Source organism: Chiloscyllium punctatum, chromosome 10, assembly GCF_047496795.1.
Source record: "Chiloscyllium punctatum isolate Juve2018m chromosome 10, sChiPun1.3, whole genome shotgun sequence".
NCBI lineage: Eukaryota > Metazoa > Chordata > Chondrichthyes > Orectolobiformes > Hemiscylliidae > Chiloscyllium > Chiloscyllium punctatum.
In genome coordinates this window covers 33,815,002-33,830,224 of record NC_092748.1, presented here as the reverse complement: position 1 = coordinate 33,830,224, position 15,223 = coordinate 33,815,002, and the positions used below count along the sequence as shown (strand labels likewise).

Sequence of the window (15,223 nt, the reverse complement as noted above, 5' to 3'; positions counted from 1 at the left end):
AAGAGAGACTCACTGAGATCCTTGTTGAGGGAGGAGGAGAACTTCAAGTTGGGTATCTTTGAAAGAGGCTTCACAGTAAGAGTTTCTCAGGACTTTCTGTTTCTATTTCAGATCTCCAACATCCATAGTAGTGTACTTTCACTTTAATGTTTTTCAGGTTGGCTTCTCATTCTCCACACACTGCAAAACTTGAATCGATCTAGAACTCTACTGCTGTTACCTTATCCAGCAGCAAGTCTTTTCTTCCCATTGTCCTTGCTACGCAGCTTGGTTCCTGATGCCCTCTTATCCCAATATAGAGTTCTCATCCTTGTGTTTAGAACTCTTCATGGTCTTGTTCCTCCCCACCTCTAAGTTGCTCGAGTCCTTCAACTCATGCAACTACTCTCCATATTTCAGAGTGTCTCCCTTCTTTTGAATTAATGAATTAGCTTCATTGTCACGTATTCACGAGTACAGTGAAAAGTTCACAAGTTGACACTCACAGCGGCATCTTAGGTAGAAAAGTACTGAGATACAGATTCTTGAATACAAATTCTTAAGAAAAATAAACAAAAATAAAAAAAAGTCTAGCATTACAGACCTTCAAAAGTCCAAAATCACAGTAAAGAACTAGAAAAATAAAGAAGTAAGAAGTTCAAAACAATAGTCCTTCCATGAAGGTGTAATAATGAAAAAGTTTAAAAAAGAGAAATGAACCCATTTCACAGATCTCAGCTTGAGGACCCGACCCTGACTCCCTCCCTGGTTGGAATCCCGGACCAGACCCCCATGATGCTAAAGAAAATCCTCACTGAGTCACAGACGGTTGATGAAGCTACCGAAAGCAATCCCAGGCCGGTCATTGGAGTCCTGGGTTCAGGCCTACCTCATCTTCAAAGTCACTGCCGAAGTGGTCCAGTTGAAGGACCCAGAAAGCCATACCCATGATAAATGGCTGGATCCTCACCACATTCTCCAATGCAGCAGCTTCTTGGTGACTCCCTTTTTACAGTGTTAAATCTGATTTCTAAGGATATTGCTCTTACAGGACCCAAGTTAACAGTTGCCATCTTCACAGGGCTGCACAGCATCTTTTGTCCTGACAGTTAACAAGTCTTCAGTTATCTATATTCCCTGAACCCTTTGAGACCCCCTTCCTTCTTAAAACCCAACTTTGTGACTATGCTATTGATCAGGATTCTAATAATAAAATGAAATTAGCAGGAAACAATGTAGTTGCTGTTCATTACAGAAATTCAGAACTTCATTTAAACTAGATGCAAAATCAGAGTTTTTTTTCTAGCTGAGAATCTAATTTTCTATTTTTGATGTTCTTACACCACTCCCTATGCTATACAAGGCAGCACTGAAAAATCACCTCAGAACAAGAATGAACAGTAGAACGTACTTGAGGAATTTTTAACTCAAGTTGTTCAGATAGCAAAACAAAAGTTCACAAACGGACACAGCAGATTTGACTTTGATGTCCCTGATCCAAAAACCTGAGTATGTAATTTAAGTTAAAACTTTACCACTGATAAGTGCTGCCTTTAATTGCCAGAAGAGCAATCTTTTAAGATGACAAGAAACTGAAGCCAATCTACCTATTCAGCTGAATGTAAAATTATCCTCTGACATTAGTCAAAAATAGGTGAGGAATTCGAGTGATGTATGCCTCAACATTTCTAAGAAAAATACATTGTTGTTGTTAGTGTACATCAAAAATAATCAATTGGCTGTGAATTTTTCTGAAGATATGAACAGCGCCATACAAATGACAAGTTACTTATTGTCAAATGGTTACAAAATACCTAATAAAAGAGCATTAGAAAAACGAATGGTGCATTGGGTTTATTTATCATGCAAGGATGATAGAGTCTGAAAGGATTAATGCTGAGCAGAAAATGTCACATGGATGGTGGACAGAATGGATTGGCATCTCAAAACAGCAGGTCCTCCCATCTGGGTCACAAACAAAAACAGAAATTGTTGGAAAAGCTCAGCATGTCTGGCTGCATCAGTGGAGAAAAATCAGAGTTAACGTTTTGGATTGAGAGACCCTTCCTCAGAACTGGGTCTTCTCTATTGTCTCTGTAACAATATCTATTACATCAGTGAAACATGTATCTCAATGCTGTCGTGTCAAAACAAAGATCTTGTTTAAGATAGGAATCTCTTTTCATTTTTCCATTTTCACAGTGAACCAAGTAAATTCTTCAGCTGCATACCTTGAAAGAGGATGGTGGTTGTAAATTTACCTCAAATTAACAAGATCACCAGTTGAAGCACTAATGCTATAAGCCATGTGCTGGAAAATGGGATTAGAGTAGATAGATGCTCAATGACTAAGAGAGACATGATAGGCTGCAGGACCTCTTTCTGTAATGAGATGCCTTATAACTCTAATATATGAAGAGCTCAAACTAAATGCTGAGCTGTTGCACAAACTGCTCATACGACAGTATTGCTGTGCTAAAACTTCATACAAAACCAGGCAATTTGTAACTGTATTGTAATGACAAAGAGGAGCATGGCCTTTAAAACTGGCAGATTATTAGTAGAATGAGCTATTGAAAAGAAATATTGGGGAGAAACCTCAAAAGGTTCTTCTCATCCATCATTAATCAGTACAAAGCAGAAATTAAAGTGAAGTCAGGAGTTGGACAGAAATGGAAATCTGAGTTGTTGTATAAAGCAGTCTCTGGTTTGCATACACAAATGCTCAGTTCATGAATACATCAATTATAAATGGCTTATATACAACTTACAATCAAGTTTACTATATTGGAATAAATATATTTTTATTATTTCAACGACAAGTACTTCAATACCATAGTATTAAAAATATTCCAATGTAAACATAAGAGTTGGACTACAAAATTAAGATTTCAGAAGTTGAATTGGCTAATCTGTGCAACTTGTGTGTGAATTGTTTTATACAATTAATTCACGAATGTTTACTCTATTGCAGACAACATCTTAAATTAGTGGTCCTGCTGTTTCAAATTATTTCCATGTACATACAGCCAGAGCTATTTGCAATATTCATTGATTCATTGGGGTAGGAGTGGGCGATATTCCATGTGGTTTTGCTACTTAAAAGAATCCTGAAAGGAGAAGGGCCTTGCAGCCTCCAGAATTGATAGAAGGTGGTTGAAAAGTGAACCTGAGCTGTGATCCATTGTGTAATTACTGAATATGGATTGAGCAAGAACTTTGGTTTTCAAACAATGTACCACTGGATGTCTTGGCAAAAAGGTAGAACAGAGGAATTGTAGAGTCAGAGTCACATAGCACAGAAAGGTCCATATGGCCCATCCTGCCTGTGACAACCTATTCACATTGATGCCACTTTCCAGCACTTGGCCTTGAATGTTATAACATTTCATGTGCTTATCCATATACTTTTTAAAGGTTGTGCGGGGATTTCCCACATCTACTACCCTCTCAGGCAGTGCATTCCAGATTCTCATCATCCTCAGAATGAAAAATATTTCTTCAAATCTCCTGTAAACCTTCTGCCCTTCATCTTAACATTATGCCCCCTCATTATTGATCCTTAAGCAAAGAGGAACAGCTTCATTCTATCCACCCTGTCCATGCCCCTCATAATCTGATATACCTCAATCAATCTTCTCTGCTCTAAAGAAAATCACCTGAGCCTATCAAGCCTCTCTTCATAGCTCAACCACTCCAACCCACAGAACATCCTGGTGAATCACTTCTGCAACAGCTCTGGTGCAATCACATCTTTCCTATCGTGTGGAGACCAGAACTACACCTTAACTCTTAGCTGTGGCCGAACCAAAGTTGTGTACAGCCCCCAAACATAGCCTCCCTCCTCCTATAGTCCATGTTATGACTGAGTCTAGATTAGAATGGTGCTGGAAAAGCATAGCAGTTCAGGCAGCATCCGAGAAGCAGTAAAATTGACGTTTCGGGCAAAAGCCCTTAGTCAGGAATTCCTCATGAAGCGCTTTTGCCCGAAACATCGATTTTACTGCTCCTCGGATGCTGCCTGAACTGCTGTGCTTTTCCAGCACCATTCTAATCTAGACTCTGGTTTCCAGCATCTGCAGTCATTGTTTTTACCATGTCATGACTGATGAAGGCAGTTGTCCCATATGGCTCCTTAACCACCCTATTTAGTGTGCCCAGCCGTCACCAGGGATCTGTGGACAAGTGTCCCGAAGTAAGTGTTCCTGTTTAGCTGCAACACTGCCACCTACCTGACAATGGCGACATTTTGGCAGGTACGTCCTATACACAAAAAGAAGGACAAATCAAACATGGACAACTAGTACTCTGTTTACTTTTATTCAGCAGCAAAATGGTGGAAGGAGTCATTGTCGATGCTATCAAGTGGCACTTACAATGGAATAACTTGCTCAGTGATGGTCAATTTGGGATTTTCCAGGGCAACTCAGCTCCTGACTTCATTAAAGTGTTGGTTCAAACATGGACTAAACAGCTGAACTCCAAGGGTGAGGTGAAAGACAGCATTTAACCAAGTGGAGCATCAATGAGCTCTGGCAAAACTGGGTTCAATAGGAATCAGGGGAAACAATCGTCTGGGTGGAGTCTTACCTAACACAATGGAAGATGGTTTTGGTTGTTGGAGATCAATCATTTCAGCTCAAGACATTTCTGCAGTACCTCCTCAGGGTAGTGTCTCAGGCCCAGCCATCTTTCACTGCTTAGCCAATGACCTTCTCACTGTGATAAGGTTAGAAGGAAAGTGCTCTGATAATTGTGTTATGTTCAGCATTACGTGTGATTTCTCAGATACAGCAAATGCAACAAAATTTGGACAATATCTTGGTTTATGCTAAGAAGTGGCAAGTTACACACAACTGCTGACCATCTCCCATATGACAGAATCTAACCATTGCCTCTTGATTACCATTACTGAATCCCCAACCATACTGGAGATTCAACTGACCAGAAAATGAATTGGATCAGCCACGTAAGTACCAGTGGTTACAAGAGCAGGTCACTGACTAGGCACCCTGCAGCAAGCAACTCAATTCTTGACTTTCCAAAGCCTGTCTACCATCTACAAGGCACAGGTCATGAGTGTGATGGAATACTCTCCACTTACCTAGACAAATGCAGCCACAACAATATTGAAGAAGCTCGACACCACCCAGACCAAAGGAGCCCACTTGACTGGAACCACATCTGCCACCTCCAACATTCACTCCCTTCACCACTGACACTCAGCAACTCCACTGTGTACCATCTACAAGATTCAGTGCAGTAATTCACCAAGGCTCCATTCACCCTGCCAGCACTATTAAAAGCTGTGACCATTCCAAGGACAAAGATAGCAGATACTTGGGCACACCATCACCTGCAGGTTCCCCTCTAAGCCACACACCAGCCTGACCTGGAATTTAATAACCATTCCTCTAATGTCACTGGGTCAAAATCCTGAAACTCCTTTCCTACAGCACTGTGTCCCCCCATATGCTCCAAAGATTGCAGCAGTTCAAAAAGGCAACTTAGCATCACCTTATTCAGGACAATCAGGGGTGTACAATAAATGCTAGTCTCACCAACACCACCCACATCTCACTAACAAATTAAAACAAAAAGGTCAGATAATATGTGTTCAAGTTGAGCCTGCTCATCTTCAGTTTGCCCACTGGAACAACTGCGTAATTTGCCACATACACTGTTCAACTCAATACATTCCCATTACATACATAACAATATCTATTCATTTGTACTTAACCCTTCAATTTACCTCACCTTCACACATGCCCTACTGTTGCTACCTCACACCCACAATGCCATGCTCATGAACACAATCAGCTTTTCAATTATGCCAGTGACATCACCTAAACATATTGCAGTAGATGTTTCCCTCTTTCCTGCAAAAGAGGGAAATATCTACTGCAATTTGTAGTGCATTACAGGAATAAGCAGGAAAATAAAAATAGGAAGACAACATGTGTGTTTTAGCCCCATTGCCATCAACCGGTAGTAGGGGTGGAAGAGATGAGGGTGTCTGCAATCCTATTCCTCCTTCAATCATCATACTTTCCCCTCATTCCAGAGTCTTATCTTACTCTCAAACTAAATGGTGTCAACTCTCACTCTTTACTTTCTCCTTTCTCCTCACTACAGTGCATACCTCGCCTCTCTATTTCATTTCAGAAACACAAGAACTCGAACCTATCGAATCAGTGGAGGTAGAAGAGGAGGAAGAGTGAGTGAGGATGGGCGGAGACAGCCACACGATCTTACATTTGCAGCCTCCAACTCAACATATGTGTAATTCAGAAGGTAAGGAAGGGCAATCTGCATGAGGGACACTGAACACTAGTGCACAGGAAATAGGATGGTTGGAAGCAGATGTGAAGAGTTCCAGAGTTTAACACCATGCCATTATTGCATTGCCAAAACTGCATTAGAACATGATTTTCTGGTGGTTTATACTTTTGCGTTGTTGTTTGGAGGAGAACAAAATGGTCAGCGATAGAAGAAAGATGTTGAGGTGTGATTGATGTTACCTGAAATTACTCATTACTTTTGTGATTGTGTAAAGTCTCAGTTGAAAGGAACTGTCTAATTGTTTTTACCTTCCTTTCTTCTTCCTCATCTTATTGTCTGAGTGGTCACAGCAAACATAGTTCCCCCAATGGCCAGCTCAGGTGACATGCATTACACTTCCACAAATCTTGGTGCTGATCAGCTGAGATCTTAAGTGCTCCATCAAACTGTGCAGGCAACAAAAACAAAAGGGTGTTGCTAAAGGCTGCTGACTATGGATATCTAATATTGCTTATGGAAACATGGCTCTGATTGTAGACTTTCTGTGTACGTGGCTTCTGGACTGGAGTCAATGCCGTGAATGGATAATCCTTGCTGTCTAGTAGCCATCCTAAGACATATCATGGTGGGTTAACTATAGATGACATTGAGAACTGACATAGTGTGAAGGTATCCAGGATAAGAGATATCCTTACATCTGCTTCACCTTGAAGAAATGTATTTTCTTACTGCTCATGAAAATTGACAAATGAAGCTCTAGCAAGGCAATGTCATGCAGTTAATAGCATGCCAAATAATGAGGAAATCTGGACACTCTCATTTTTATTCTGCCTTCTTGCTTCTAGGAAGAGGAAATAAGTTTACACTCTTATTTTGCTGAGAGAGCTTCAGCGCCATTATTCATACAACACTGAATTCCAAAATGAGGTAATAACTGGTTGAAAAAAAATAGTTGCATAAAAACCAAGAGCCGCAGTACCCTGGCAGAGTAATTGGTTTCTTGCAGTGCTATAAGGTTGCAGTGTTAGGTGCAGCAGGGTTTTGAGAATTGCATCATGCATTTTGTCCACAGAAAGCTACCATACAGATGCACCAGCAGAGGGAATATAGAAAAAAATGGAAACAATCCATGCTCCAACAGAACGTGTGGGCTGATTCTGAATGCACCTAAGTGTTCCTGTCCGTAAACTTCACAATGACGACAGAAAGGATGCAATTGTGAAACACTGTATCTCACCTTTGGAAGGTGATTGCCTACTTCCTGGTGACAGAACTTTAAATTGAGAACTTAGGGAACACATTGCAGCTGCAGCTCTGCAGCTTTTCTAGGCACATCAAAAGCACTCCAACTTTACAACCCACACAAACATTGATTTCATCAAAACAGCTATTCAAACATTGATCTTGCATTGTTACAGAAAGGATTTTCTTTGACCTTGCATAATCACTGAACTACAGGTAGTAAGGTCTATATCCATATATCATATTCTGATATGCATTCAAAGCTATCACTTGTATTCACATATTGGTGAAAGAAGCTGTGACATCTTCAAAGCGTGACAGTAGTTTTCACAATTACAGATTACAAAATGATAAAGGCCCTATGTCTCTACTGTGGAAGTGAACAACTAGAAGGCAAATTGAGATACTTATTCCCGTACATGATAACACCAATATGACTTAGAATAAAATGCTCTATTGACCCATTTAATACCCAAAAACAATACGAGACGATACTAACACATGAAGAATATCTAGTCCTTCCAGCCTGAGAGTGCATTTGTCTGGATTGTGATTCAATTACCTACATCAACTATCAAGGACACATATAAACAATGATCACTTGGCAATTTACTGGAAAGTTATTATTATTTGTGTAATTATCCTCACTCTTCATCAGCATTCCTCATCAGGAAATCAGTGCAGAAAAATAAAGAGAAATAGACAAAAATGGGAAAGGTCTGTTTTACAGGTAAGGAAGAGATCAAAAATCCTCACAACAAGAGTGCCTCAATGTTCTAAATCTTTATTCATTCTCTTTTCTTTTATATATTAAGGTACTATAGAATAGAACTACAAAGATTACTACAAATATTTAAACAACTCAAAGCTTTGAGACAGAATGCATTGCTTTAATGAAATAAAGAGATAACATTTACTGTAACTCTTCATCTCTAAATGGTGTCTCATCCACAGGCTATGGATGTTTGTTATAGTTACAACTCTGCTAAATGTGAATGAATATTTTTGTGATTTAACATTTTGTGTATCAAAAATCATGCACTGAAGCACTGCATCACACTCTTAATATAGAGGTCATGAAAGATAACCCACTTTAGTGCAACATATTAGTTATCCTTTTAGTTTTTAAAAAGTCCAAAACTACATGAGAATCAAATCTACATGGAGGGAGAATTATTTTCAGAACCATACTTAATATGTTCAAGATTAAAAAAAAATTCCCTCAGTTGGGTGTATGTTCCATTCCTAGTTTAGAGCTGCTCGGTCTGCTTTAAGTCTTTTGAGTTTGAGTTTTATTTATTGTTGTCACATATACTGAGATATAGTGAAAAGTGTTGTTTTGTGTGCTATACAGGCAGATTGTACCATACAAGCACATCAGGGTAGCAGAACAGACTGCATAATACAGTGTTTAGTTCAGAGTGGTGCTGGAAAAGCACAGCAGGTCAGGCAGCAGCTGATCTTCCTGCTCCTCAGATGCTGCCTGACCTGCTGTGCTTTTCCAGCAACACTCTGATTTAAACTCTGATTTCCAGCATCTGCAGTCCCCACTTTTGCTTGCATAATAGTGTTACAACCACAGCAAGGGTGCAGAGAAAGAGATGAGAATTAACATTTGTGGGGTCTGTTCAAAAGTCTGATAACAGCAGGGAAGAAGCTGCTCTTAAATTTGTTCAAACAGGTTTCAAACGTTTATATCTTCTGCCCAGTTTGGGAGGGGTCTTTGATTATGTTGGTTTCTTTTCCAAGGTAGTGAGAAATATTGATGGAGTCAATAGATGGAAGGCTGGTTTGATGATGTCTGTTTTTTTTTATATTAACAAAGGCTCTATTGATATTAAAAATAAGTTACAACCAAGGACTAGATGCCAACCAAATATGACAAACTATAGTATCTATATTGTAACATCAACTCAAAATACATTTTTTGGGAAAAATCTACAATATCCTAGAACTTTTCCAATAGGATAAATACAATGTGCTGATCTGTTTGCAGCATTCTTCTACAAAGATTATTTATCAAACCATGACTTGCTTTGCTATGACAAAAGTGCTATCTGAAATATGTCTGGTTTGTACATAAATCAAATATCTTGTGTTCTCAGTGTGTAGAGAAAGACCATATAGAATCACAGGGATGTACAGCATGGAAACAGATGCTTCAGTTCAACTCGTCTGTTGACCAGATATCCTAAATTAATCTCATCCCATTTGTCGGCACTTGGCCCATATCCCTCTTAAACCCTTCCTAATCATATACCCATCCAGATGCCTTTTAAATATTGTCATTACCAGCCTCCACCACATCATCTGGCAGTTCATTCCTTAAACACACCACCCTCCATGTGAAAATGTTGCCCACTAGGTCCCTTTCCCCTCTCACCACAAACCTATGCCCTCGAGTTCTGGACTGCCCCAACCCAGGGAAAAAAAAACTTGTCTATTTACCCTATCCATATCCCTCATGATTTTATAAACCTCTATAAGGTCACCCCTCAGCCTCCGATGCTCCAGGGAAAACAGTCCCAGCCTATTCAGCCTCTCCCTGTATCTCCAACCCTGACAACATCCTTGCAAATCTTTTCTGAACCCTTTCAAGTTTCACAACATACGTCAACAAGAATCAACTGAGAATTAGCAAATCAAAAATAAAAAGAACAACTTTTGGTACTTACCACACCTATAGAGAAATAGTTGTTAACAATACTGTATGGCACTGGATCCCCTTTCTCATCTTTGTTGTTTGGTATCACCTCTATACTCCATCTGTCCAGCATCATTTCTATACTGTTCTCTATGTCTTTCAGAACTTTCATTAAGTTTCCACCTTCGTATCCTTTTATAAGCATAAAGAAACACAAATTTAATCTTTGACTCCACATGACTAATATAACAATATTATTCTGATAGCTGAAGCAGAACATAGGACTAATTAGGAATTCAAACAAAATTTTATTTATAGCACTTTTCACAACATTAGGACATTCCAAAGCCCTGTACAGAAAATGATGTATTTCCTGAAATGTAGTATTTATTGTAATGTTGCGAAGCACAGCAGCTGTTTTTCACACAGCAATGTGTCACAACAGCAGAGATATCACAGCAGTGACTGTTCTTAGTGATACTATTTGAGCAATACATTTTGACCAGAGTATCAGGAGAACTGTACTGCTGTTCTTTAAGTAGTGGAATGGAACATGATTGAAGGGCAGCCGGGGCATCGGTTTAACGTCAAATTTGAAAGATAACATCTCCAACAACAGCCTCCTGCTTGTCTACCTCCAACAATACAGCATTCCCTCAGTGCTGCACTGAAGATTGAGAATTTTTAAAAATGTACTTGTCGCTTGATCACAACCACAAGAGATCCCAAACAACTTTATTTCAAAATAACTTTTTTGCAGGTGAACCCAATAGAAAATTTATGCAGAACAAGACACCATAAACTGTAACATGATACACATGTCTAGTAATATTTAAAGATGGTGTTGTTTTTAGAAAGAATTAATTGTTCTCTTTCAAATATTACCAAGGGATATTTGTCGCACTTGATTCAAAGGGCCTTTGCCTTTCTGTGCTGTTGGTGCTCTGGATGAGCAGACTGTTTGCTCTTTGAAGAACCCATCTGACAATGAATTCAATGCAATGCAAATTGTGGATTCCACAAAGAGCAGGTGACTATTTCCATGAGATTAACACTCATGCATCTAAAATAAGAATCTATCATGAAAGTCAGCAAAATAAAAATCAAAAGAACTTCAGTCAGCAACTCTGTCAAAGGAGCATTCCTTTAATACCATACTAAACTGACAGCTTGACAATAACTGACCAAATCACATTACAGTTCTTATGCAGAGGTGACGGTGTTGGACTGGGTTGGACAAGGACAAAAACTCACAGGACACCAGGTTATAGTCCAACAGATTTACTTGAAAACACAAGCTTTCAGTATCCCCACTCCTCCTTCAGGTGTTAGAAGGAGCAAGGCTCCGAAAGTTTGTTTTCAAATAAACCTGTTGGATTATAATCTGGTGTTATACGATTTTTGACCTCATTACAGTCAATACATATGAAATTATCCTCATAGCATCTCACTATGAGGATGGGTAGGGGGGTAGGTCAGGGTGTGATGCTCTTCGGTGAGTCAGTGTGGACGCAATGGGTTGAATAGCCTGCTTCCACACTGTAAGAATTCCACTTACACTACGGAGTCGATACTAGTATAATGAACTTCAATGTAAACATCTGTTTTCAGGCACACAAATGCAAACCTGACACAAAAACTCAGGCTATTTGCCTTGGTTATAAATGCCTGTTTAAAATTCACATTGCTCTGGTGTAACTAGATAACACAAGAGAAAACCCCAAAGACAAATGTGACAAGCACGTGCTTCCAGCACACTACCACTGCTACTCTGAGATCAATATTGATATGGGTGTTTCAATTGGGCAGCCTCAGTCCACTGCGTACCAATGGAGACAATTGGAAGCCTGAATCATTTTCAAATATGGGTCTGATTTGTATTTAGTTCTTGTGCACTTCAGTCAGTTGAAGGAGGTAGGTATTTTGCAGCTATACTGCAGAGCCCAGCTGAGGGCCAGGGGGAGAGAAACTGGTGTTAAAGGAGATTAGCACATTGCGTTGGTCTTGGGTAAGGCTGGTAGGTGTAGGTAATACTGGATGATGAGAGAAATTGAGGTTTTAGTCAAGAATAAGAAGGAAGCGTACGTCAGGTGTAGACATCAGGAATCGAGTGATTCCCCAGCAGAGTATAAAGACAGCAGGAGTATACCTACGAGGGAAGTCAGGACGTCAAAAAGGGGACTTGAGATAGCTTTAGTAAACAGGATTCAGGAGAATCCAAAGGGATTCTACAAACAGATTAAGGACAGAAGAGTAACTAGGGAGAGAATAGGGCCCCTCAAAGATCAGGAAGGCCACATATGTGAACTGCAGGAGATGGGGGAGATACTAAATGAGTATTTTGTATCAATGTTTGCTGTGGAGAAGGATTTGGAGGATATAGAATGTGGGGAAATAAATAGTGACATCTTGAAAAATGTCCATATTACAGAGATGGTGATGCTGGATAACTTAAAACATATAAAAGTGGATAAATCCCTGGGACCTGATCAGGTGTATCCTAAAACTCTGTGGGAACTGAGGGAAGTGATTGCTGGGTGCCTTGCTTGGAGATATTTGTATCATGGATAGTCAGAGGTGCCGGATGACTGGAGGTTGGCTAATGTGGTGTGACTATTTAAGAAATGTGGTAAGAAAAAGCCACAGAACTTATAAACCGGTGAGCCTGACATTGGTGGTGGGCAAATTGTTAGAATGAATCCTGAGGGACGGGATTTACTTGTATTTGGAAAGGCGAGGACTGATTAGGGATGGTCAACATAGCTTTGTGTGGGAGAAATCGTGTCTCAAGGTCTTGACTGAGTATTTTGAAAAAGTAAGTGGACTAGGAGGGTGATCTATATGGACTTCAGCAAGGCATTCAACAGGTTCCTTATGGTAGACTGGTTAGCAAGGTTAGATTACACTGAACAAAAGGAGAACTAACTATTTGGATACACAACTAGCTCAAAGAGAGAAGACAGACGATGGTGGTGGAGGGTTGCTTTTCAGACTGGAGACCTGTGATCAGCGGTGTGTCACAAGGATCAGTGTTGGGTCCACTACTTTTCATCATTTGTATGAACAATTTGGAAGTAAACAGCAGAGGTATAGTTAATAAATTTGCAGATGACACCAAAATTGGAGATGTAGTGTACAGTGAAGAACGTTACCTCATAGTACAATGGCATCTTGACCAGATGGGCCAATGGGCTGAGGAATGGCAGATGGAGTTTAATTTAGGTAAATAGGAGGTGCTGCATTTTGAAAAGGCAAATCAGGGCAGGACTTGTACGTTTAATGGCAAGGTCCTGGGGTGTGTTGCTTAACAAAGAGACCTTGGAACACAGGTTCATAGTTCTATATTTTTATTCATTCACAGCATGAGGTCGTTGCTGGCCAGACAGCATTTATTACCTATCCCTAATTGCCCAGAGGGCAGTTAAGAGTCAATCACATTGTTGTGGGTCTGGAGTCACATATAGGCCAGATCAGCTAAGGAAGAGAGTTTCCTTCCCTAAAGGACATTAGTGAACCAAATGTTTATTTTCTAACAATCAACAATGGATTCATGGTCATCATTAGACTCTTAATTCCAGATTTTTCTTTTTTTTATTGCATTCAAATCTACCATGGTGGGATTTGAACCCAGGTCCCCAGAACATTATCTGGGTCCCTGGACTAACAGTCCAGTGATAACACCATTAAGCCATTGCCTCCTCATCATTGAAAGTTCCTTGAAAGCAGAGTTGCAGGTAGATAGGATAGTGCAAAAGTCATTTGACATGCTTGCCTTATTGTTCAGAGCATTGAGTATAGAAGTTAAGAGGTCATGTTGTGGCAGTACAGGACATTGGTTTGGCCAATTGGAATCATGCATACAATTCTGGTCTCTCTCCTATAGCAAGGATGTTGCTAAACTTGAAAGGGTCCAGAAAAGATTTACAAGAATGTTGCCAGGGTTGGAGGGTTTGAGCTTTAGGGAAAGCTGAACAGCCCGGGGCTGTTCCAATCCTTGTGATCCTGCATTTCTCATGTCCAATCCACCTAGCCGGCATATCTTTCGACTGTACTAACAACAAAGGCATGTCCTTTAATATGGATATATTGTTATTTGTTAGGGCCACAAAGAAACAATACAGGCATTTTAATTACTGATGATTAATACTTGGAAAAAATGGATTTGCTTAAGCTTGGGCAACATGTTTTATTTACAAGGTCAAAGCCAACAGAATCAAGCTGAATGACAAAACATTTAATTGGATCTGCAGTAAATACTGGGTTCCATTCTTACCTCCTCCCCACCTCAGACATCTAGCCAGATCATTTCCAGTACCCAGTGGTAATACAGCTACAGGTGGGTGTTTTGCAAGATTGATTTTATCTGCAATAATGACAACAGATAGGTATGGTTCAGGTAAAATTGAACGCTGGAAAAGCAGCAGGCTGAAAAGAGACTGCTCTTCACCACAGTGACAGATTATAAACTATTACTAAATCTAACATGTGAGTATCTTAAATATACATTTAGGCTTTTACAAGTTTCTTTAATTAGAACTACATACTTTGAGTGGTAGAGTCTTTACAATGCACTAGTTATCAAAGTAGTTTCAAGAAAAGGCAGATTAACAATAATATTTAATAAATGAGACAAAAAGTGAAATGGTTATGCAAAAGCATTGCTTTTACACTGTTAAGAGAAATCGGAGTTAAATACAATTATATTTTGATATCTTCTAAATTATATTTCACAATAATTTTTTCTGAATTTTGGAAATACCAATACAATCCAGTATCCATCCTACAGTTCCATCTCCTCCACAGGCCAGGATTCGGAAATCTGGTATGTCACGAAAAGTGTTTAACCTAAAAAAAAACCCACAAATGATCACATAAGGATTTTAATCATGGAATACTAACAATCCAGAATGTGCAAAAAATATTTTGAATGCATACTAATGACTCAAATGTTAATAACTGTACATATGTTTTCCACAAAATCATAGATGTTATCCAATGATTAGGAAATTAGCTTGTTTTAGTTTTGGCTGGTTGGATCTTGGTCAAATCAATATTTGATCAATACTAAAGACAACA

At 39.4% G+C, this 15,223-nt stretch overlaps 1 protein-coding gene across 5 annotated transcripts in view; it reads right to left on the bottom strand.

Moving 5' to 3' along the window:
* Positions 1 to 15,223, bottom strand: part of dgkg (diacylglycerol kinase, gamma) — a 527,377-nt gene that overhangs the window by 170,184 nt on the left and 341,970 nt on the right. For all 5 annotated transcript variants that reach the window (XM_072578849.1, XM_072578848.1, XM_072578852.1 and 2 more), the window contains 3 exons: positions 14,907 to 14,992; positions 14,421 to 14,510; positions 10,179 to 10,339 (listed from right to left, as the gene is read on the bottom strand). In XM_072578849.1, the coding sequence (XP_072434950.1) occupies positions 10,179 to 10,339; positions 14,421 to 14,510; positions 14,907 to 14,992 (337 nt within the window). The remainder of the gene's footprint in view (positions 1 to 10,178; positions 10,340 to 14,420; positions 14,511 to 14,906; positions 14,993 to 15,223) is intronic.